A 26,223-nucleotide genomic window follows, 5' to 3' on the forward strand; every position below is an offset into this window, starting at 1 on the left:
ATACCTTTATTTTGAGGGGATACTAAATACATTTGAGGGGATACTAACTACATTTGAGGGGATACTAAATACCTTTATTTTGAGGGGATACTAAATACCTTTATTTGAGAGGATACTAAATACATTTGAGGGATACTAATAATACATTTGGGATACTAACTACATTTGAGGGGATACTAAATACCTTTATTTTGAGGGGATACTAAATACCTTTATTTTGAGGGGATACTAAATACATTTGAGGGGATACTAAATACATTTGAGGGGATACTAACTACATTTGAGGGGATACTAAATACCTTTATTTTGAGGGGATACTAAATACCTTTATTTTGAGGGGATACTAAATACCTTTATTTTGAGGGGATACTAAATACCTTTATTTTGAGGGGATACTAAATACCTTTATTTTGAGGGGATACTAAATACCTTTATTTTGAGGGGATACTAACTACATTTGAGGGGATACTAAATACCTTTATTTTGAGGGGATACTAAATACCTTTATTTTGAGGGGATACTAAATACCTTTATTTTGAGGGGATACTAAATACATTTGAGGGGATACTAAATACATTTGAGAGGATACTAAATACATTTATTCTGAGAGGATACTAAATACATTTGAGGGGATACTAAATACCTTTATTTTGAGGGGATACTAAATACATTTGAGGGGATCCTAATAATACCTTTATTTTGAGGGGATACTAAATACCTTTATTTTGAGGGGATACTAAATACCTTTATTTTGAGGGGATACTAAATACCTTTATTTTGAGGGGATACTAAATACCTTTATTTTGAGGGGATACTAAATACCTTTATTTTGATACTAAATACATTTGAGAGGGGATACTAAATACATTTGAGGGATATAAATTTTGAGGGATACTAATACATTTATTTTTTGAGGGATACTAAAATACATTTGAGGGGATACTAAATACATTTGAGGGGATACTAAATACATTTGAGGGGATACTAAATACATTTGAGGGGATACTAAATACATTTGAGGGGATACTAAATACATTTGAGGGGATGCTAATAATACCTTTATTTTGAGGGGATACTAAATACATTTGAGGGGATACTAAATACATTTGAGGGGATACTAAATACCTTTATTTTGAGGGGATACTAAATACATTTGAGGGGATACTAAATACATTTGAGAGGATACTAAATGCCTTTATTTTGAGAGGATACTAAATGCCTTTATTTTGAGGGGATACTAAATACATTTGCGGGGATACTAAATACCTTTATTTTGAGGGGATACTAAATACCTTTATTTTGAGGGGATACTAAATACCTTTATTTTGAGGGGATACTAAATACCTTTATTTTGAGGGGATACTAAATACATTTGAGGGGATACTAAATACCTTTATTTTGAGGGGATACTAAATACCTTTATTTTGAGGGGATACTAAATACATTTGAGGGGATACTAAATACATTTGAGGGGATACTAAATACCTTTATTTTGAGGGGATACTAAATACCTTTATTTTGAGGGGATAAAATACCTTTATTTTGAGGATACTAAATACCTTTATTTTGAGGGGATACTAAATACCTTTATTTTGAGGGGATACTAAATACATTTGAGGGATCCTAATAATACTTTATTTTGAGGGATACTAAATACCTTTATTTTGAGGGGATACTAAATACCTTTATTTTGAGGGGATACTAAATACCTTTATTTTGAGGGGATACTAAATACCTTTATTTTGAGGGGATACTAAATGCCTTTATTTTGAGGGGATACTAAATACATTTGAGGGGATCCTAATAATACCTTTATTTTGAGGGGATACTAAATACCTTTATTTTGAGGGGATACTAAATACCTTTATTTTGAGGGGATACTAAATACCTTTATTTTGAGGGGATACTAAATACATTTGAGAGGATACTAATACATTTATTTTGAGGGGATAGTAATACATTTATTTTGAGGGGATACTAAATACATTTGAGGGGATACTAAATACATTTGAGAGGATACTAAATACATTTGAGGGGATCCTAAATACATTTGAGGGGATCCTAAATAACTTTATTTTGAGGGGATACTAAATACATTTGAGAGGATACTAAATACATTTGAGGGGATACTAAATACATTTGAGGGGATACTAAATACATTTGAGGGGATACTAAATACATTTGAGGGGATACTAAATACATTTGAGGGGATACTAAATACATTTGAGGGGATGCTAATAATACCTTTATTTTGAGGGGATACTAATAATACCTTTATTTTGAGGGGATACTAAATACATTTGAGGGGATACTAAATACATTTCAGGGGATACTAAATACATTTCAGGGGATACTAAATACCTTTAAGGGGATACTAAATACCTTTATTTTGAGGGGATACTAAATACATTTGAGGGGATACTAAATACATTTGAGAGGATAATAAATGCCTTTATTTTGAGGGGATACTAAATACATTTGAGGGATACTAAATACATTTGAGGGGATACTAAATACATTTGAGGGGATCCTAAATACATTTGAGGGGATACTAAATACATTTGAGGGGATACTAAATACATTTGAGAGGATACTAAATACATTTGAGAGGATCCTAAATACATTTGAGGGGATCCTAAATACATTTGAGGGGATCCTAAATACATTTGAGGGGATCCTAAATACATTTGAGGGGATCCTAAATACATTTGAGGGGATCCTAAATACATTTGAGGGGATCCTAAATACCTTTATTTTGAGGGGATACTAATAATACCTTTATTTTGAGGGGATACTAAATACCTTTATTTTGAGGGGATACTAAATACCTTTATTTTGAGGGGATACTAAATACATTTGAGGGTATACTAAATACATTTGAGGGTATACTAAACACATTTACTTTGAGGTGATCTATAAGAAGGGTTGTTTACCTGGCATCCAGCAGGAGAGAGAGCGCAGCCAGTAGACCACACCAACATGCACTGACCATCTCCTCCCATACCAGATGGGCCCCTGACAGAGAAACACTAGTTAGCAACAGAGTGGAAAAGCAATATACTTTTGTACAGATATCTATATTTAAAAATGCTACATAAGCTTTTGCATAGGGATGACAAAAGAGTGCATCACCGTGGTAAGCCTACATTGATAAACTCCCTCAGGAAGTGTAGGTACTGGATTGGCCACTAGAGGTCAGAAAAGTGCTTCAAAGTTCAAGATTTGCACACCTACAGAATGTCAAGCTAAGATTCAGCACTTTCTGTAGGCCCAGAGAAGCCCCCCCAGTCCTAACCCCTGACCCTCATCCCCCTCCCCTCTATTCACCAGGCTCAAGCTGGGTGTTCTGGTCTGGGTTGGCCTCCCTGCATACAGCCGCCTCCTCCTCCTCCTTGGCCAACGCTCTCTCTATCATGGAAGTGATGCCTCGGACCAGGTCCAGCAGGGCGCTGAAGGCCACAGACATAGCATAACCCTCTGGGATAGACGGGGGCTCCACCTTGTCCAACATCTCCAGACTGGCGGAGGAAGAGAGAGTAATGATGTGAATCAGTGTGTGTTAGTGTGTGTGCAGTTGCTGAGAACCACTTCTCTACCCTGCTGAGGCGCATGAATGTGCGTATATTACATCAAAAGGAGCTGCGTGCAATCACTCTTGTTAAGCTCCTACTAACAAACTATTTTTAACTGGACTGCTGCTTATATTAAACCCCTGCAGGATCAGCTGTCCCTGACCATTTGTTCCTGTATTAAACACCTGCAGGATCAGCTGTCCCTGACCTTTTGTTCCTGTATTAAACACCTGCAGGATCCTGACCATTTTGTTCCTGTCCCTGACCTGTTTGTTCCTGTATTAAACCCTGCAGGATCCATTAGCACCTGCAGGATCAGCTGTCCCTGACCATTTGTTCCTGTATTAAACACCTGCAGGATCAGCTGTCCCTGACCTTTTGTTCCTGTATTAAACACCTGCAGGATCAGCTGTCCCTGACCTTTTGTTCCTGTATTAAACACCTGCAGGATCAGCTGTCCCTGACCATTTGTTCCTGTATTAAACACCTGCAGGATCAGCTGTCCCTTTTGACCTTTTCCCTGTTCCTGTATTAAACACCTGCAGGATCAGCTGTCCCTGACCTTTTGTTCCTGTATTAAACACCTGCAGGATCAGCTGTCCCTGACCATTTGTTCCTGTATTAAACACCTGCAGGATCAGCTGTCCCTGACCTTTTGTTCCTGTATTAAACACCTGCAGGATCAGCTGTCCCTGACCTTTTGTTCCTGTATTAAACACCTGCAGGATCAGCTGTCCCTGACCATTTGTTCCTGTATTAAACACCTGCAGGATCAGCTGTCCCTGACCTTTTGTTCCTGTATTAAACACCTGCAGGATCAGCTGTCCCTGACCATTTGTTCCTGTAGCTGTTAAACACCTGCAGGATCAGCTGTCCCTGACCTTTTTCCTGTTCCTGTATTAAACACCTGCAGGATCAGCTGTCCCTGACCTTTTGTTCCTGTATTAAACACCTGCAGGATCAGCTGTCCCTGACCATTTGTTCCTGTATTAAACACCTGCAGGATCAGCTGTCCCTGACCTTTTTCCTGTTTAAACACCTGTATTAAACACCTGCAGGATCAGCTGTCCCTGACCATTTGTTCCTGTATTAAACACCTGCAGGATCAGCTGTCCCTGACCTTTTGTTCCTGTATTAAACACCTGCAGGATCAGCTGTCCCTGACCATTTGTTCCTGTATTAAACACCTGCAGGATCAGCTGTCCCTGACCTTTTGTTCCTGTATTAAACACCTGCAGGATCAGCTGCCCCTGACCTTTTGTTCCTGTATTAAACACCTGCAGGATCAGCTGTCCCTGACCATTTGTCCATTACAGAAACACAATGTTGAGGTAGATGTTGACTGACAACTCTAACAACTCTTTCTCCTGCATCAACAAACCAGCGTCTATAACATAAAAACAGCAGCATTGTTTCATCTCCTCATAATTACAGCCAACAGATGCTACTCCCACCCTCGCATTTTCAGCTATACAATAGTTAAAAATAGCGAATGTGTCCACTCTGGTCTTGGCACATGCTCTCTAGCCAACAACGTGCAGATACAGTGCAGCTAGGTTCAGATACAGTGCAGCTAGGTTCAGATACAGTGCAGCTAGGTTCAGATACAGTGCAGCTAGGTTCAGATACAGTGCAGCTAGGTTCAGATACAGTGCAGCTAGGTTCAGATACAGTGCAGCTAGGTTCAGATACAGTGCAGCTAAGTTCAGATACAGTGCAGCTAGGTTCAGATACAGTGCAGTTAGGTTCAGATACAGTGCAGCTAGGTTCAGATACAGTGCAGCTAGGTTCAGATACAGTGCAGCTAGGTTCAGATACAGTGCAGCTAGGTTCAGATACAGTGCAGCTAAGTTCAGATACAGTGCAGCTAAGTTCAGATACAGTGCAGCTAGGTTCAGATACAGTGCAGCTAGGTTCAGATACAGTGCAGCTAGGTTCGTTTACATGACATTATTATGGAACAAGAATATCTGTCAAAGGCAGTCAAGCATTGATCATCATATCACAAGAATAGGACCCTTGATATTTATTGGAAAAGAGCATCAAGCTCATCACCGTGCACTTTCACAACCCTGTGAAGTTCATCATAACTTATGTCATCTGTAGCCTAATAAAATGTATGGTTTCCTGAGTCGTAGTCTGGTTGGAGTGGGAAGACCACACACCATATCATCGCGTGACTCCAAGTTTACTTTGATATGATGGTTATTATATCAATAATTGTTTCCATCACCATTTCGCATATAATTAATTTTACTGACACAAATAAGATCCCACCAGGTCGAACGAATAAATGATCTGTTGGTGTTTATGAAATTGTACCGAAACTTCCTTTTTCCATCACAACTGTCTTGTTTTTCTTTTATATGGACTTTACTTGCATAAAAACTGTGGATGGAAACATGGTTATTGTGTGTAATAATTGGATTGGTGATTTCTATCTAGACAGCAATAGCTAGATATCTAGTGTAAGTGTGTGTGTATATTACTACTGACTAGGTAGCCTTGGCGCTGCCCTGAACACTGACGGTCATGAGGGGGATCCAGGTACCGCGGTACTCAAAGGCAGCCTGTGTGGTTAGACTCCCACCCTGACCTCCTGCGCCTGGACCCCCCTGGGCAGCCCCCTGGGCAGCCCCCTGGGCCCCTGACCCACCTAGGAAGGGGGACAGAGAGATTAGGGAGACACAGAGATAGGGAGAGAGAGGAGGAAAAAGAATGGGCTGTTAGTGTTGGAACAAAAGCCTGCACCCTGCAGACCACACTCTCCTGCACCCTCCTGAGTTGACCACTCCGATCCTAGACTCCTTCCTTTACCTCACCATAAGTTCCACTACATTATATGTCAAAAGCTATAACACGAAAGGTCAACACTACTGACCGGTGGAAGTGTTGGTAGCAGCAGGATTTCCTGTGTTGAGGACAATAAAGAGGGACTGGATGAAGGAGCCCAGAGCATTGACGATGTCCCTGAACACCTTGGTGGAGTGCTGCTTCATGTCATAGGACAAGCAGAAAGACCTGGGTGAACAGGGGGAGATGAAGGGACTTAGAAAAGTGGATGGGGGGTTGGGTAGAACATAGAATCTAATAATAATAATAATTATTTAGTGGGTGATTATATTTGTCCTTTTACACACATGCACAAGCATGTATTATATGAATGTGTGAACTGGAAAGGTTTTTATGCTAATCCCAACTCCCCCTGAGACACCCTTGGAGAGTGGGGGTCATGGCCAGGGTCAGCCATTATCAACGGCGATATGTTGAAGTTATGTGGTAAGTTTAGTGATGAAGGTGTGTGTGTAGGGTAAAGTCAGTGTGTGCACTCCTCCTACTCACCGTAGCAGGTGTGGCTGTACACACAGCCTGTGGACTGACTCCACGGCCACAGCTCTAAGCCACTGAGGCTTCTCTCCATCCAGGAACTTCACCAGCAGAGACAGGAAGATCTCACACTCTGTCACCTACAGCAACACAGACAAACACACACCTCAGCTCCCCAAGCTAACTATCCACACACTTCTGGCTCTAAAATAAGACAACAGGATTTGTGGAAAATTGAAATTTCAACTTACTTCCTAATTTCAAATGGACTTGACCCTAACTATAGTTCCTGCTTTGGCGCTCACCACTAGACTGTAGTTGTGTTTGATGATGTAAGTACAGAGAACACAGTACTTGGTAGTAGATAGCTGTAACTGACTCTCACCAGTAGGCTGTAGAAGTGTTTGATGAGCACAGATACCACTCTGAGCAGCCTCATGCAGATGGGGAAGTAGGGTTTTTCTACAGGGGCTGGGGAGGCGGCGCTGCTGTTGCCTTGACGGAACTTGATGTTGGGGGAGAACAGCTTGATGATCAGCGGACACACACGCTCCTTCAGCAGGAAGCTGAACTCCTGGTGCTACACAGGGGTCAGAGGTTAGAGGGCAATGGTTAGAGGGCAATCCCCCACAGAGTTGGGGATCACAGTCCAAATACAAGACACCTACAGTGAGATGAGATGTTGTATTGTATTCTATTTCAATGCAGATAATACTTGATTGTGTTGTATTGCATTGTACCATACTTTACTGCATCATATTGTATTAAGTTGTATTTCATTGTAAAGTATAATACTGTACTGTACTGTGTATTCACCTGCAGGAAGACCCTAGGGAAGTCATTGAGGACCGACTCCAGGAGCTCCAGACCAAACGTCCGTGTCATCTCTGTCATCCCTACCAGCCAGTAGGGGGCATCAGCATTTACTAGCTGACATAGGTCCTGGAGGGACACACACGGAAATGGGGATGTAGACATAGGACAGCTGGAGACAGCTACTAGCATTGCCTCTGTGATACAGTCTGGAAGTATGGGCTGCACATATCTTATGACAGCATGGCTGTTTCATTCCACAAAACTGATCCCTACCTTACCCTTTTCTACCCCTCGCTTCCCCTCCCTCCCCCTTCTCCTCGTTCCCCCCCCTCCTCGTTCCCCCTTCCCCTACCCTCGCTCCCCCCCCCTACCCCTCGTTCCCCCTTCCCCAACCCTCATTCCCGTGTTTCCCTCTGTTCCCCCTTCCCCCTTCCCCTATCCTCGTTCCCCCCTACCCTCACCCTTCCACCTCTAGCCCAACCCCTTCCCCGTTCCCCCCTACCCCTTCCCCGTGTTCTCCCCTCCCCCGTTCCCCCCTTCCCCACCTCGTCCCCCCCCCCTTGCCTTGGCCCCCCCCTTGCCCTGGCCCTCGTTCCCCCCCCCTGGCCCTCGTTCCCCCCTTGCCCTGGCCCTCTCGTTCCCCTCCCTGGCCCTCGTTCCCTCCCTGGCCCTCGTTCCCTCCCTGGCCCTCGTTCCCTCCCATACCACTTTTACTCTACCCTAGCTACACCTCCTCTTCTGATAGGAGAGAGGGTAAATGTTGGGTACAGTGAGAGGTATGGAGGACTGTCTCCACCTGGTGGACGTACCTGGAACAGCATGTAGGCGTCTTTAGCACTGGGCCTCAGGGTGCTAACAGATCTCCGGTTAGTGTTACCCTGGACTGGAGGAGGCTGGTCCACGATGTCTGGAGGAGAGGAGAGAGGGAGGGAGGGAGAGACAACTTTAGAAACAGCTGTGGCTACAAGCCTGGAGGGATTAATCTCTCATCAAACAATGACACAAACACTCTCAGAAAAGACCGGTCCAAAACCTACCTCAGGAGGGAAAAGTCACGCAATTAAATTGTGATTTCCAATCCCAGTTATACTAAACTAAGACGTAGAGTGGAAAGACAGCAGTGTGAAAACTAAAGGGGCCAAACCAAAACCTCAACAAGTCATGTTATATTCACTGAAGTCATGGGATAAGCAGCTTTAGGCAATCTAAGGAGAAACAAATTCCCTTCCCTTCCTCTGTGGCATGGTCAAAGTTAGAGGGAAAGAGGAGGGTTGGAGAGAGGAAGTGGGATTCTAGAATACTGATGTAAAGTTCTGTGGCTGCAACCTCCACCTTCATCTAAAGTGTACACTTGCGCACTTCCCTTTGTGGATCTAACAATGACTCAACTCTGAATCAATGGCAAAAAGAAAACAGTAGAGTCCGGGAACTCCATTTCCCATGAGCACTCTGCTCAGACCTTTGAAGCGCTCGTCCTCCGCGACCATCCTCTCGAATACCACGGTGACGACTTGTCTGACGGTGGCGGCGGCTGTGTTGTTGGTGATGTTGTCCTTGGTGAAGTGCAGGCGGAAACACAGCACGATAGCCTGGGAGGGAGGCGGCGAGGAGACACAGGCTCTGTTACAATAGCCAGCCTAACATAGCCTCCCACCAAGAATCAAGCCATGTACTGGGTAATACATTCTAAGTGGTATGCTAGTATGAACATTGGAACGTAGTCAGATTTACTAAGGCACACATCTGGATTAACATGTACGTGGAAACCAACTCCCTAGGCAATATGAGACGTGTTTGGGACACAGCATGTACTATCTGACTGTACCTTGAATATATAAAAGTGTCTGCAATGTGTGTGCTGAGTGTACGGTACCTTGGACAGGACTTGGTCATGTACCACTGTGTTGGTGGTGAGCAGCACTAACACAGTCTGCAGCAGCTTCAGTTCCTCCAGCCCGTTCTCCATCAACTGCCACAGCATGTTAATGATGTTCCCTGCTGCAGCCTGATGAACACACACAACACATGGTTAGACATGTAGCCTACTTGTACACCCAGGAGGCAGCGACAGTCACAATTTACTGGAATGTGACAGAACCAGAGGAAGTGAGAGGAGCTCTAGAGGTCATAGACACAGACATGTACACACAGATAGACACACGGCAGCGGCCGACCGGACCAGCCAACACCACATCAGGGTCAGGGAGTCACATTGGCATTCTTTCAGCCAAACCCAGCCACTGTGGCACTCCAGTGACATTGTCTTAATACCGACACCACCCCCTTAACCCTCCCCCTTCGTTAACAACGATCCCTCGAATCGCATCAAGTCGGAGTGGGGTCCAGTTTCCTAGATACACAGCCACAAAGTCCAAATTTGGCTAGATCATAAAGATTGTCTAAATTTAAGGTTAAGGTTTGGTTTAAAATCTGATTTTAAGATAAATTGTAGAAATAGGCACGATTTATTGGTTAGACTTGTGGCTGTGTTAACTATTGAGGAATGTGCATCCCAATACAACCTTGAGCGAGGCATAGTGCCTTTTCAGCCCTCTATTCAGCCCTCTAAACACCAAATGAAGCGAATCGAGTTGCTAACTTGCGAACGAGTGGTACTCAAAACTCCCATGAAGCTCTGCGACCCAAGGCTAGAAAGTTGCTTCAGGAAAGATGGCTGACAAAAATACTAGGACGGAAGCAAATATCATTTCTTACAACTTCATGCTAAAAAAATGTACAGTTAAGAGGAATATGTTAGTTAATGTAGAGAAATGGCCTATGCATATTTATTTGTCATTAAGGTAATTTACAAACAAAAAAGCTAAAGCATTTACTGCAAATGTTAGGTACAATTGTGAAAGCTTGCCTTGCTGTTCATAAAAAAAGATGTCAATCACTTGCCATTGCTCTTTATTGTAGTAATGTTAGAGATTGAAGCTACAGTGCCACCAGAAAGTGTTCATACCCCTGGACTTACTGCACATTTTGTTGGGGCGGCAGGTAGCCTAGTGGTTAGAGTGTTGGGCCAGTAACAGAGCTAGATACAATCCCTGAGCTGACAAAAATCTGCGTTCTCCCCCTGAACAAGGCAGTTAACCCACTGTTCCTAGGCCGTCATTGTAAATAAGAATTTATTTAACTAGGCAAGTCCGTTTAGAACAAAGGTTAAAAAATAAAAATGTTTTGTTACAGCTGTTATCTTAAAATATATATTTTTTACTTCTCCCATCTACACACAATACCAATGTCATATTAATAAGCAATTCCAGTGTATATTTGGTCTTGTGTTTTAGGATACGGTCCTGCTGAAAGGTGAATTTGTCTCCCAGTGTTGGAAAGCAGACAACCTGGATTTCCTCTAGGATTTTGGCTGTGCTTAGTTTAATTCCACTTCTTTGCATCCACTTCTTTGCCGATGACAAGCATACCCATAACATGACGCAGCCATCCCCATGCTTGAAAATATGAAGAGTGGAACTCAGTGATGTGTTGTGTTGTGTTTGTCTGGAATATAAAACACTATATTTGGGGCAAAGTACATTTCTTTGCCAAATTTGAGCAGTTTTACTTAAGTAGCTTATTGCAAACAGGATGCATATTTTTATTATGTACAGGCTTCCTTATTTTCACTCTGTCAATAAGGTTAGTATTGTGGAGTAACTACAATGTTGTTGATCCATCCTCAGTTCTCTCCTATCACAGCCATTAAACTCTGTAACTGCTTTAAAGTCATCATTAGCCTCATGGTGAAATCCCTGAGCAGGTTTCCTTCCTCTCCAGCAACTGAGTTAGGAAGGACGCCTGTATTTTTGTAGTGACTGGGTGTATTGATACACCATTCAAAGTGTAAATAACTTAACCATGCTCAAAGGGATATTCAAAGTCTGCTCTATTTTTTCTACCAATAGATTACATTCTTCGTGAGGAATTGAAAAACATTCATGGTCTTTGTGGTTGAATCTGTGTTTGAAATGCACTGCTCAACTGAGGGACCTTACAGGTAATTGTATGTGGGTTAGAGAGGAGTCATTCCAAAATCATGTTATACACTATTATCACACACTGAGTGAGTACAGGCAACTTATTATGTGACTTGTTAAGCATATTTTTACTACTGACCTTATTTAGGCTTGCCATAATGCAAGCCTGGGTTGAATACTTATTGACTCAAGACATTTCCTATTTAATTAACAAAAAATTGTATAAAACATAATTCCACTTTGACATTATGGGGTATTTTCTTGCTTATTGTGTAGTGGAGGATAAAATAAGTGGCCAATTTTAGTGGCCTGCCCCTGACTACAGCTGTCGCTGTAAAATGTCCCAGATTAGCCCTCAAAAATAAAAGAGCAACATGTAAAATTGAGGCTGATATTTCAATAATCAAACCGCTGTATCCAATCAGATTTGCATGTCAAAATTCTGTCCATCCCTGTACCAAACTCATTTGCTCCTGTGTCTTTACCACCTTTTATGAGAGTGTTTGATCAGAGATACATTGTAACCACTACATGAACAACCATGCCCATGGACAGAAAGAGCATTCACAGCATAGGCTACCAAACGTGGGTGATTCTGAAAGGACCTTTCGGCTCAGATTAAGAAAACTGTAGGGTGATTATCCATTTCTGTGTTTTAATTCATACAAGTATTTGAAGGACTATAACGAAAATGTACAGTAGTTAAATATAGTTCCATGAGATCGGTTTGTTAAAAATGTTGTGCAGCTAGATATCCACCTCTAACTAAATATTAGTTCAGAACAGTAGATTAAACTTTTTTACAATTCTTCCACTGGTTAATCATTAATCCCCAAGAAAATGCAGAAAATGACTGACTGAAGGGAAATGTGACTGTTACATGTCAAACTGCTATTATGGAATGAAAGTCCTGACTTCAGTACTACTCCACATTGAATCACAACCAGAGGATTGGTACATTGTGGGCACATTGTTATTTGGCTGTTATCATTCGGTAAGTACTGTACGTATTTGTTGCATGAGAAATATAAGGAAAGCTATTACCGCCTCCAGAACAGTGAAAACAAGGCTCGACGTCATTGAATTGTGTGGTAGGCTATCCTTCGGCGGCTTCTGATGTACGCGAGTGACGTCCCATTCCCTAGAGTTATTCATCTCTCACTTCCTCTAGTTGCTCCGTTTGAGTGTCACTCACCCACAGAGGGACACTAGAAAACGAGGGGGAGGGCTATTGGGATTGAGCCATTGTCCTCGCGTCACTTCCTGAGGTCAGAACAACTCTGCAGAACTCGTACAAAACCAAGTGAAACTGGGGGAAGTTTAGTTTGAAGAAAGAACCTGTCCTTCAGACGGCAAAACCGACACTTTTCACTCACATAAAACAACACATTTAAATCAATATCGTGGTAGCTTGGTTCCTCTTCCCCATCCCTGTCCCAGTAGTCAAGCCCTGGGCTTACAGACAGACAGAGATAGAGGGGAGGCGCTGGAGCGTGGCAGAAAGCCTCCGTTGAAAGGCTACAAGCAGGGAGTCTGCTGATATCATGTAAACACAACCAGCCAGCCAGTCAGGCTGTACAGTCAGTCAGCCAATCAGGAAGGCAGGGTGTACACATTCAGTCAGGCAGGGAGTGAATTAGCCAGGGTGTTCTTATTCACACAGTAGGAGTGGCTGGCTAGGTGGTCAGTGATCAGTCAAGGTGTCCCTGCTAACACCAGGCAGATCAAGCCATGGTCAGGGAAGGCCAGTCAGAATAGCCTGGGTTCCATGTTGAGGTGTAGCGGTTAAAGGGCCAGTCACAATAGCCTGGGCTCCATGTTGAGATGTAGCGGTTAAAGGGCCAGTCACAATAGCCTGGGCTCCATGTTGAGGTGTAGCGGTTAAAGGGCCAGTCACAATAGCCTGGGCTCCATGTTGAGGTGTAGCGGTTAAAGGGCCAGTCACAATAGCCTGGGGTCCATGTTGAGGTGTAGCGGTTAAAGGGCCAGTCACAATAGCCTGGGGTCCATGTTGAGGTGTAGCGGTTAAAGGGCCAGTCACAATAGCCTGGGCTCCATGTTGAGGTGTAGCGGTTAAAGGGCCAGTCACAATAGCCTGGGTTCCATGTTGAGGTGTAGCGGTTAAAGGGCCAGTCACAATAACCTGGGGTCCATGTTGAGATGTAGCGGTTAAAGGGCCAGTCACAATAGCCTGGACTCCATGTTGAGATGTAGCGGTTAAAGGGCCAGTCACAATAGCCTGGGTTCCATGTTGAGGTGTAGCGGTTAAAGGGCCAGTCACAATAGCCTGGGTTCCATGTTGAGATGTAGCGGTTAAAGGGCCAGTCACAATAGCCTGGGTTCCATGTTGAGATGTAGCGGTTAAAAGGGCCAGTCACAATAGCCTGGGTTCCATGTTGAGATGTAGTGGTTAAAGGGCCAGTCACAATAGCCTGGGTTCCATGTTGAGATGTAGCGGTTAAAGGGCCAGTCAAAATAGCCTGGGCTCCATGTTGAGATGTAGCGGTTAAAGGGCCAGTCACAATAGCCTGGGTTCCATGTTGAGGTGTAGTGGTTAAAGGGCCAGTCACAATAGCCTGGGCTCCATATTGAGGTGCAGCAAGCAGTTTTACAGAGATGAGGCTTTGCACTGCAATGTGAGGCCTAAAGTGAGAGATACTGGCACTACTGAATGTAAAGTAGTAGAAGCCCAGACAGGATCATCATAACGTTCTCCCCCTGCCCTGACTTCAAATGTATGCCTTACATCCAGACCAATTTTCTTAGAATGAAAGCATATCAGTCTTTTGTTAGTGGTCCTGTGTTCCTCACCTCAGAAACCACCTCGTGGGACATGAGTCTCTGGATAGCAGCCAGACACAGCTGGGTGATCTTGGGCTCCTTGGTGCCACAGCCCATCAGGAACGGCTGTACTACCTCCGAGCTGTTCTCCTTCAGAGCTAAGGAGGAGACGATACATGGGCATGCAGTTAACACAGACGGTTGTTCTAAAACAAACATCTACAATAGGACTACTCTGTTAGAATGCATCCTCCTTTCCTTTGCTTGTTTTAATGAGGTATAATCACTGTTCTGTATGTGATTGGATATTGGCTCAGCCAAAACATCGCTCACAAACAAACACACACAAGGCATAGGAGTGTCCCCTCCCTCCCTCAATCACTCACTTGCCAAGATGTCTGAATTCCTCGCGGCGATGGTCTTGATCTTGACTATCCCAGACTCAGCAGCCTAGAAAAGCACAGAACAGAGACACATTAAGTTTACATTTACTGTACCTATACATTCCTTATGATAAGACAGCTGACGATACGTTACCACCTCTATATGCACTGTTATAACTGAGGTAGACGTCTCCTAGTCCTTATTAATGATCCTCATGGCCAGACACACTAATCAGTTAACCTTGAGTTGCCGGAGAGGAGACACTGGGAGCCATCGTGATTTCTCTTGTGTGGAGCTCTGTTGCCTGACAGTGAGATCATGCTGTGCTTTCAGCAGTCTACAGAGGTCTCTATCGCTCTACAGCAGCTGCAGCTCTGACTGTGCACTGTGATACAGACTGGGACTATAACCTACATAGAGAAGGTGCGACGCTCGTTCATTGTTTTTATTTAAGCAAGGTTAAAAGATGAACATTTCAGCCCTCAATGGCCTTTATCAGAACAACTTTTAACCTTGCTTGAATAAAACAATGAATATTTAAAATGGTGAGCGAGCGTCGCGTCTTTTCAATGATGATTAACCTTTTTGGGTTGTACTTCGACTCCAGTTGGTTGAGCACCCTCCACTTCGTTCCCTATAGCTTACATAAACATACTTTCAGTGTCAAATTGTTTCCTGGCAATTCCTGTCCCACAATTATTGTTCCAAGCTAAAGTGAAGAAATATTGGATTGGTGTGAGCACAAGACAACTTAGCAGGGTTTCTTTCAGTTAACCTGTTCTAGTCACTGCCTCTCCTCGATACTGAAACACATATAACTTAGCAGGGTCTTTTTCAGTTAAGATCTGACCACAAAGGGTCTAGCTTAAGAAGTGTGCAACACTCCAGCAGGTAATTCATTTGATATGAATAACAACCACCAGTCAAACCCTCTTCATATGATGTAAAATCACGTAGGAAGACAGCCTGGGTGAGAAACACTTCCTGTTATTGTTGTTCTAGCCAGACCTGCTGTGCTATGCTGCTGTGTTTGACCTGGTATACAGTCATATCACTTCATATTTCATTTGACCTGCCACAAGGCCACACAGAGGTGGGAGTCAATTGGACAGTATGCGACCTCTTGAACCTCTTGGTTACCCGGCAACAGGGCCTTAAAACTGCAGTGTGGACTGGGCCAAACTGTGTAGAACTACAGGCCCTATCGTAACCCCACACAGCGACTTAAAGATAATCTAGAGAAATGCAAGTCTCCCTCCTCTCCTTTGTCCTCAGTGTGGAGGGATAACAGGGCATTAAAATCACACAGAACTTGTTCTAATAATCATTCCGATCCTGCTGGTGTAGAGACGAAGATATCAATATAGCCCTAGACGCTACGAAGAACAGTGAAGACAACTAATTAACTTTGGCTCATGTATTCCCTGACAAAGGTCATGCAGCCAAAACACAGTTATTCATATTTGTTTCCATTGAACATGCCATACAAATAAAGGCATTTTAATGATATGATGAGTGCCTTGGTCCTCCTTTCTTTTTGGCTGTTGCTCTTATTCAAAATGGGAGGCAGGCAGGGTGACATACATTGTTGTTGTTGTTGAGAACATCTCTAGCACAAACAAGGTTAGGCTTCCACAGACAAAGTCTGTTGGGGGAAAGGGCCGTTTAGGTTCTTATTCTAGGTGTCGTTGATAGGCCGCAACTTTGGTGCGGAGGCTTTCTCATCATGAAGTTACTCTTGTTATCTTGGGACAAATCCACAATAACAGAGTGATGCTGAGACTCACAATTTTCACTTTAAAAATGTACATCAAACAGAAACCAATGACTGCAAAGTTAAACAAATCAAACTACTTTTAACAATTTCCACAGAAAATGTTACAAAAACACATTTAGAACAGCGTGGATGCAAAGTTTGGTAACAGAATGACAGCACAAACTGTCATTCTGTAACAAAATGTTGCATCTGCACTGTTCAAGTAAACTGTTAAAAAAGTAGTCCTTGTGCATAGAGTTGTATGGATTGCTTAACTTTGCAATCATTGGTTTTTGTTTGACATACATTTTAAAGTGACAACATGACTCTTACCATGGAAATGCCCCTTGGCTAATGAAGGTAGTGTTTCTCGGCACTTGGGTTCGTGTCACACATAACAGGTTGACCATAAGCACACTCTCTAGAAGTGAACATATACAAGGCTACTAGACCGATATATTCCATTCTAGCACCCTTGATGTTCCTTGTTTGGCTGTATACGATTGACACACAACTGGCATTCATTCCAAATGAATTTCGCCACAGTGCTGTTGCGCAAAAGGCAACGCTGCACTAAATGTGTTATAAATAGCCTTAAAAAAAGGTCCTTCTCCAACCCTCCTCATACCGCAGCCATTGTGGTTAGGTGGGCCTAGCACTAGCAGGGCTCAGAGGCGGCACAGTGAATGGACCCAGTATGCAATGTGAATGGGAGCCTATTATGGAAGGAAGATGATCGTGGTGATGATGATTAAAGATGACACCATAAGGGATGGTCCATGGTCTTTAAGGAAACAGATTCATTACAATGTTGAAGATATCCATAAAGCCCAGGCTATAATACTATCAACAAGGATAAGCCTAATTCTGCTGATGATCATGACGGCAATACTGAACTTGCCTTGTTATTAAATACAATTATTTTGTTCATATTGCTGTAGAATCAAGTGGATTTTAGAATCCAGGTAAATGCTGACCTGCCTACAGAAACCTTAAGTAAAGGAATGCCAACAAGATCATTGCACTCCACTTCCTACAAACACAATCACTGGCATCAATTGGTCACATAAGACAATAAAGCATGTCCGAGAGCCTTGAATCAGAAGCAGATTGCTGGAATTTCCTATGTTCAACCTTGAGTGAAACCATGTGTCCTTCTGTTCTTACCAACCTGAACATGGATAACACTGCACTGTCAAGGCTGAGTGTTTAGACCTGATGACATGCACATGGAAAACCACTGAAACACTGTCCCCACATGTGCAATTAGTAGGCTTATGGCCTTTGGAAAACCTTTAAATGGTCAATGGAGAGGATTTACCAATAGGAGAGGGCAACATTTAGCCTAGCCTATTGATGCTTATTGGATTCTTGTTGTGCATCCTCACACTTTCACATTTGAAATAACTGGCTTCATTTCCTCGTTCTTCTTGTTTGTGATGAGAGTGGAATGGATCTGCTATGAGTCATTTAGGTCATCAGACAGACCAGCCACTGTATGAAACCCCTCCAGTCTATTCATGCTAGCTCAGTCAGTAGTCTTTCTGTACCAAGTCCACCCTCCCCACCCACACTCTTATCCAGTAAAATGCTAACTGAGCCCAAAAATGCCTGACACTGCATGACTTTCTTCCCCTTTACAATAGAACTGAGAAGCTTCAGTCTGAATCAGTAGGAGTCAAAATTACAAGCTGGCAGTTTAGAACTATTTCTGCGAACCGCACTGTGGAGGGCATATGAAGCCACTGAATGCGAAGGTTCATCCACACTACAGCAGCATGAAGACAAATAGTGGAAGGACCAGGTCACACTCATAGGCCTAGCTTCACTTTTTGTTTTATCCTAGGGGAGAATTATTCATGAAGTTGGGCACCAGCCTGAATGCAAACTCACTACTTCTCCTAAAGCCCAGCATCATTTGCCCAGCCGCTTATAGGCTGTCTCAGAAGATGTCGAGGAAGCAACTCACACTGCAGCTTTTCGCATTGATTCGGGCTGCTGCATAGCCTACATTGAAGGGGCTTATTCAATTCATCCAAACCTTAGTCTCACCTTCTGTCAGTTCTACTTAAGTTTCTGCTTTTCAGCTTGTTATTTCTTCAGACTGTATGACACCTGTGTGGCAAAGTCAGCCTTACAGACGGGGTATGAAGGAGGAGCCACGTTTCAGACAGTCGACAAATACAGCACTGTAACTCCTCAACAGAGAGACCTGCAATCATAGCACAACAGAGAAGCTCCCACTGATTTAGCTGGCTGTCACTCAATAGAAGGAAAGGTCTAGAGTGTGAAGCTGTGATGTAGAAAAATCTACAGGATTCTTCTCAGCCCTTCTTAACCCAGACAAACCTGAGAGAAAACAGCTGCACTGCAGTAAAATAAGTAAATGAATGGGAGAGGGGTGTGCAAGACTGGTCAAGGAGGTGTCTCGTACCTGGCTATCTGAGTGAAATGATTTTTAAAAAGACTCAAGGGCACAACTGACATTCTCATTTCCCATAGTAAGATAATTCAGAGATGTTGATCAAAATGTAAAAAGACCACTTAGAAAGCCCAGCAAAGGACAGGCTTAGTATAGCCAGATTCTACGGGGGCCACAAGAAGAAAAAAAAGTCAAGTGAAGTGCCTCAGTGGCTCTGCATACCTGCCTCCATCCATGAGGCCCATTGTCGTACCCTTCATCTACCTCATATTTCAGCATGATAATGCACATGGGGCCGTGCGCTGCATAAGGCAAATGGTCACACCAGATACTGACTGGTTTTCTGATTCACACCCCTTTAAGGCATCTGTGACCAACATATGCATATCTGTATTCACAGTCATGCAAAATCCATATATTAGGGTTTTATTTATTTATTTAAAATTAACTGACTTCCAAGTCAAGTCAAATCGCAATTGCAGCATTTGGTTAAAAATAAGATCTAGATGTGGCAGCCCTACAGTGGCAAGAAAAAGTAGGTGAACCTATTGGAATTACCTGGAATTCTGCATAAATTGGTCATACAATTTGATCTGACCTTCATCTAGGTCACAACAATAGACAAACACAGTCTGCTTAAACTAAACACACAAACAATATGTTTTTATTGAACACACTGTGTAAACATTCACAGTGCAGGGTGGGAAAAGTATGTGAACCCTTGGATTTAATAACTGGTTGACCCTCCTTTGGCAGCAGTAACCTCAACCAAACATTTTCTGTAGTTGCGGATCAGACCTGCACAACGGTCAGGAGGAATTTTGGACCATTCTTCTTTACAAAACGGTTTCAGTTCAGCAATATTCTTGGGATGTCTGGTGTTCGAACTGCTCTCGAGCTCAAGCCACAGCATCTCAATCAGGTCGATGGCAGGACTCTGACTGGGCCACTCCAGAAGGCGTATTTTCTTCTGTTGAAGACATTCTGTTGTTGATTTACTTCTGTGTTTTGGGTCGTTGTCATGTTGCGTCACCCAAATTCTGTTGAGATTCAATTGGCGGACAGATAGCCTAACATGCTTCTGCAAAATGTCTTGATAAACTTGTGAATTCATTTTTACGTCGAAGATAGCAAGCTGTCCAGGCCCTGAGGCAGCAAAGCAGCCCCAAACCATGATGCTCCCTCCACCATACTTTACAGTTGGGATGAGGTTTTGATTTGTTGTGCTGTGCCTTTTTTTCCCCTCACATAGGATTGTGTGTTCCTTCCAAACAACTCAACTGTAGTTTCATCTGTCCACAGAATATTTTGCCAGTAGTGCTGTGGAACACCCAGGTGCACTTTTGTAAACTTCAGACATGCAGCAATGTTTTTTTGGACAGCAGTGGCTTCTTCCGTGGTGTCCTCCCATGAATACCATTCTCATTTAGCATTTTACTTATTGTAGACTCGTCAACAGAGATGTTAGCATATTCCAGAGATTTCTGTTTTTAGCTGACCCTCTAGGATTCTTCTAAACCTCATTGAGCATTCTGTGTTGTGCTTTTGCAGTCATCTTTGCAGGACAGCCACTCCTAGGGAGAGTAGTAACAGTGCTGAACTTTCTCAATTTATAGACAATTTGTCTTACTGTGGACTGATGAACATAAAGCGCTTTTAGAGATACTTTTGTAACCCTTTCCAGTTTTATGCAAGTCAACCATTCTTAATCTTAGGTCTTCTGATATCTCTTTTGTATGAGGCATGGTTCACATCAGGCAATGCTTCTTGTGAATAGCAAACTCAAATTTTGAATGTTTTAAAAAAACATTTTTTTTTTTAAATAGGGCAGGGCAGCTCTAACCAACATCTCCAATCTCATCTCATTGATTGGACTCCAGGTTACTGACTCCCAACTCCAGTTATCTTTTGGAGAAGTCATTAGCCTCGGGGTTCACATACTTTTTACAACCGACACCAAATGATGTATTCAATATAGACAAGAAAAATACAATCATTTGTGTGTTATTAGTTTAAGCAGACTGTGTTTGTCTATTGTTGTGACTTAGATGAAGATGCTCCTGATAGTATCACTGATATTTAATAAGCTTATGTATCGGCCTCACGGCCTTCGTCAGAGTTTTTGTGAATTTTTTGACATTTGCACCCTTATGTAGGCCTGGCCCCACCCACATCCGTTCCCTTATGTAGGCCTGGCCCCACCCACATCCGTTCCCTTATGTAGGCCTGGCCCCACCCACATCCGTTCCACACATCGAATGGGGTTGAGGGCAATGGGAAAACAAATAAGTGCTGCCAAATATATCAATATGCATTTCATAAATATTACAAAAGTGTATAAATAAGACGTATAAAACACGTCTGTAAAATCACAATGAGGACATAGCAAGTTTTCATTAGTCATTGGGTACATCGTACGAAAAACAGAGAAATCTTAAATAGGCACATAAGATTTCTCTGTGATATGATAGATGTCATATTGCCCTGCCTTAAAGTCTACATATTTTGCCATAGGGTGGAGGAAAATGTGTTTGCCGTTTTTAATGTGATAACTGATGATCAATGGGCCCCACTTCGGTCAGTAATTCGACCATGCTTAGATAGCTGGCTGCTAGACTAACTTATAATATTTGTTGCTGACATTGGCTAATTGAGTGACTGCTGATGCACAACCAAATTTCAAAATGGCAGCTTGTGTATTCTAACTCTCATCAGTATGTTGCGACCCCCACTGAGCCCCACCCCCATCTTACATTTTTTAATTAAATGTTTTTAATTTGGTCCGCGGGTCTACAAAAGGCTGTGGCAGTTGCCCATCCCTGCTGTGGAGGTATCGTCCCCAGAGCTGAGTCTTTCTGTGTGACTACATCTGAGGAGAAACAAACAAAGCCAGCCAGAGTTATACTTGCCTGCCTGCTGACTCTGGACTGGAAGCCGAAAGGGCACAGGCTCAGCATAAAGGAGCAGTCATCTCAAATGTGGAGACTGACTGAGACAGCATAATTTCTCTGACAGCTAGGCCTACTGCAGTATACCACCCTGCATCTATGGCTGGGCAATAAATCAAATTAATTTGATTAACTTGAATGTACAGTGCATTCGGAAAGTATTCAGACCCCTTGACTTTTTCCACATTTTGTTACGTTACAGCCCTGGTGTTGAGGGGGTAGGAAGGTGCAGAGTGCACACAGCACAACGGGAGCAAAGGAGATGAGACCAAAAAGACCAACTCATTAAAAAAATATAAATAGATATATACTTGATTCTTGCGATACAGGCATTTTGTGCATTGCACTAAAACATACAGTGCATTTGGAAAGTATTCATACCCCTTGACATAACATTTTGTTACGTTACAGCCTTATCCTAAAATGGATGAAATAGTTTTTCCCCCTCATCAAATCGACAAACAATACACCATAATGACCAAGCAAAAACAGGTTTTTAGAAATGTTTACAAACGTATTACAATTTAAAAACAAATATTCCATTTACATAAGTGTTCAGACCCTTTACTCAGTACTTTGTTGAAGCACCTTCAGCAGCGATTACAGCCTTGAGTCTTCTTGGGTATGACGCTACAAGCTTGTCACACCTGTATTTGGGGAGTTTCTCCCATTCTTCTGTGCGGATCCTCTCAAGCTCTGTCAGGTTGGCTGGGGAGCGTTGCTGCACAGCTTTTTTCAGGTCTCTCAGAGATGTTTGATCGGGTTCAAGTCCAGGCTCTGGCTGGGCCACTCAAGGACATTGAGACTTGTCCTAAAGTCACTCCTGCATTGTCTTGGCTGTGTGGTTAGGGTCGTTGTCCTGTTGGAAGGTGAACCTTCACCCCAGTCAGAGTCTGAGCGCTCTAGAGCAGGTTTTCATCAAGGATCTCTGTACTTTGCTCCGTTCATCTTTCCCTTGATCCCGACTAATCTCCCAGTCCCTGCTGCTGAAAAACATCCCCACAGCATGATACTGCCACCCACATGCTTCGCCGTAGGGATGGTGCAAGGTTTACTCCAGACAAGACACTTGGCATTCAGGCCATCTTGGTTTCATCAGACCAGAGAATCTTGTTTCTCATGGTCTGAGAGTCCTTTAAGTGCCTTTTGGCAAACTCCAAGTGGGCTGCCATGTGCCTTTTACTGAGGAATGGCTTGGTCAGGCCACTCTACCATAAAGGCCTGATCGATTGAGTGCTGCAGAAATGGTTGTCCTTCTGGGAGTTTCTCCCATCTCCACAGAGGAACTTTTGAGGTCTGTCAGAATGAACATTGGGTTCTTGGTCACCTCCCTGACCAAGGCCCTTCTCCCCTGATTGCTCAGTCCTGTCTTGGAGCTCTACGGACAATTCCTTCAACCTCATGGCTTGGTTTTTGCTCTGGCATGTACTGTCAACTGTGGGACCTTATATAGAGAGTTGTGTCTTTCCAAATTATGTCCAATAAATTGGATTTACCACAGGTGGACTCCAATCAAGTTGTATATTTGGTACACTTACTGGAGAGCTCTTTTGTCTACACGCATTCAGCATCATTCACACCCTCTTAAGCTTTAGCCCCACCCATCTCTTTAAGGATTCACATGTGAGGCCATGTACTAAACAACCAAAGATTTCAAGACTAAAAGCTGGTTATACTATGGGTGTGTTTGTAATTGTAATCTGGAGCGCCAGAGTGTGCTCTGGGCATTTGTAAACTAAGAGCATTGTCAGATTTTCCATTTGTAAATTCAGTGCGTTCAGAGCGCACACTGGACGCTCCGGCCGAGGAGTAGGGTTAATCAGAGCGTTCTGACCTAACAACAAGCACCTAAGCTAACTGGCTAACGTTGGCTAGCTACTTCCAGAGACAAATGAGAGAACAGCTCACTGGCCATTTTACTCACCCTAGCAGAGCTGGTTAGTTTAGACATGTAGCTAGCTAGCAAAAGAATAAACCATAATCCCAACTGATAACATTACTACCCTGCATGAATCTGCAGGTAACCAACCAACCAGGTTCAATGTTAGCTAGCCTACAAATGGCTCTGGGATACAAATAATATTACTACACAGATCATACATGTAACGTAGCTAGCAAGCCAGCCAGATAATGTTAGCTAGCTAGCTAACAGTACACTTTAACTTGAAATTAAAAAGGACTTTCTGACAAAATTAGAAACGTATAATATCTGAAAATGTAGCTAGCTAGACTATCTTACCCATATACATGGATGGACGCACGCTACTCCCTCTGTCATAGATGCCATGGTAGCTCTTATTTTGAAGATGTAAAAACACCTGTCTCCGGATTACAACAGCTTTCTGTGTGTTCTCTTTTCTACTCCATCTGTATATTTGCAATCAAACGCCTTAGCTGTCATACTCTAATTCCACTGATTTCAAAGTCCGGTCTTCCAGAAAGTGGATATTAACACTTATGCCGATCTACTACGTGATATCTTTCAAAAAATCTGCGTTAGAAAGGATTACCTACACAGACTGACGAGCTCATGTTATAGACAGAAGCGTGCTACATGGCAGACCAATCCGAACTCATCTCTCAGTATGTCCAGCCCACTCATTATTTCAGCCAATCATGGCTAGTGGGAAGGTTGCTGACTTTTTTCATGGCTAAACCAACTAGGCTTGTAATATACCAATTTTATTTGTATTTACAGATGGCATACACGTTTGTTGTTAATAAGGCACATGAAAGTCCACATGTTCCAGAAGGCATTTCTGCCAAAAAACGCATTTTGATAAAAAAAAAAAAACATTACACTCAAATGGCTCTCCTGTGAGACAGTGAAGGGCGACATACACCTAGTTTCCTGAAACGAGTCACATAATCAAGCAAATAGGTAAGTAACAAAACAGGTCTGGTGTGTTTAGGCAAAGTGACATCGTGTAAACAAGTGTCTACATTTGGCTTACCAGAGGACTAGGTAAATGCTTGTAGCAATGCTTCAGGAATTTGTACTGTAAAACACAAAGCACGAATATAACCTCCTCCACAGTATTGTTCTCATGCTAAGCCAATTGATGCAATGAATGCAAAGTGTAATCCAAGCACCTGTGGTAAAATGGAGACAGTCAGTACTCAGCATGTAAGCTAGATGCAATCAAAAAAAAGAGCATAATTCCAATTTCTACTGAAAAACTGCATCAGCTTAACCTTGGACAGTTTGTGAGATCTGGAAATTGGAGCAGCTACTCTCTAGCTAGTACAGAGAGGAATGCTAGATAGCAGTATTCTCAGTTTGAAAGGCGAATATTTCATCCCATATGGAAAATATTTAGCTAGATGAAGTAGACCAGGCATCATAGTTGTTTTCACATATAGTCCTCTTAAAAGAACCAATCTCGGTCCTTTTTCTATTCACACTAACCTTACTTTTGAATAAGGACTCGACTCATTTGCCAGTTCACTTCACCTATTTTCAGGTCCGAGTCCTCTTTGCATTCACATTGCTCTTTAGAAAAAGGAACCAGGATATTTTCCCCACATTACCTCAAATACTCTTGGTTTTTACAAAGTGCAGGGCAAGACTTTTGATCAGAACGTATCGGACAGCTAAATATACCTACTCACATTTTGGAAGCTAATACATTGCATGTAGTTCAAATATGACCTAATAATTATAATCAGAAGATAATATTAACAAAATAAATAGCAGAGGGATACTGCAGATTAAATAATGCTGTAACTGAAAATTGTACACCCAATGTAAGCTACTGCCTAAGAACTAGCATTGATTTTGTACCCTTAGTTGCAATTCCAACCACATATGGTGTGTCCTCACACTATTCAAACCCCACAAACAATAAACAGCTTATGAACCTCTCTTAGCTTAAAGATCACATATTGCAAACAAATAATCTGAACATTGTGTCAGTAGGCTAAAAACACATACTACAAAAGGTATGCTCGTCGAACATCCCATTCTAAAATCATGGACATTAATATGGAGTTGGTTCCCCCTTTGCTCCTCCACTTCTGGGTGTTCCACTATATGTTGGAACAATGCTGCGGGGACTTGCTTCCATTCAGCCACGAGCATTAGTGAGATCGGGCATTGATGTTGACCGATTAGGCCTGGCTCGCAGTCGGCGTTCCAATTCATCCCAAAGGTGTTCAGTGGGGTTGAGGTCAGGGCTCTGTGCAGGCCAGTCAAGTTCTTCCACACTGATCACAAAAAAACATTTCTGTATGGACC

General features: G+C 42.7%; 1 protein-coding gene across 9 annotated transcripts in view; it reads right to left on the reverse strand.

Moving 5' to 3' along the window:
• LOC115144835 (protein MON2 homolog) overlaps window positions 1-26,223 on the reverse strand; it is a 57,907-nt gene that overhangs the window by 28,860 nt on the left and 2,824 nt on the right. For all 9 annotated transcript variants that reach the window (XR_010459416.1, XM_065003038.1, XM_065003035.1 and 6 more), the window contains exons 2-13: window positions 14,863-14,926; window positions 14,507-14,634; window positions 9,589-9,720; window positions 9,175-9,304; window positions 8,525-8,622; window positions 7,716-7,841; window positions 7,285-7,479; window positions 6,915-7,039; window positions 6,454-6,593; window positions 6,069-6,228; window positions 3,328-3,518; window positions 2,934-3,015 (exon numbers count right to left, since the gene is read on the reverse strand). Coding sequence is in view for 8 of the 9 variants with exons in the window: in XM_065003038.1 (XP_064859110.1) it covers window positions 2,934-3,015; window positions 3,328-3,518; window positions 6,069-6,228; window positions 6,454-6,593; window positions 6,915-7,039; window positions 7,285-7,479; window positions 7,716-7,841; window positions 8,525-8,622; window positions 9,175-9,304; window positions 9,589-9,720; window positions 14,507-14,634; window positions 14,863-14,926 (1,571 nt within the window). In the remaining variant the exon portion in view is untranslated. The remainder of the gene's footprint in view (window positions 1-2,933; window positions 3,016-3,327; window positions 3,519-6,068; window positions 6,229-6,453; window positions 6,594-6,914; window positions 7,040-7,284; window positions 7,480-7,715; window positions 7,842-8,524; window positions 8,623-9,174; window positions 9,305-9,588; window positions 9,721-14,506; window positions 14,635-14,862; window positions 14,927-26,223) is intronic.

This window comes from Oncorhynchus nerka, linkage group LG17 (assembly GCF_034236695.1).
Source record: "Oncorhynchus nerka isolate Pitt River linkage group LG17, Oner_Uvic_2.0, whole genome shotgun sequence".
NCBI lineage: Eukaryota > Metazoa > Chordata > Actinopteri > Salmoniformes > Salmonidae > Oncorhynchus > Oncorhynchus nerka.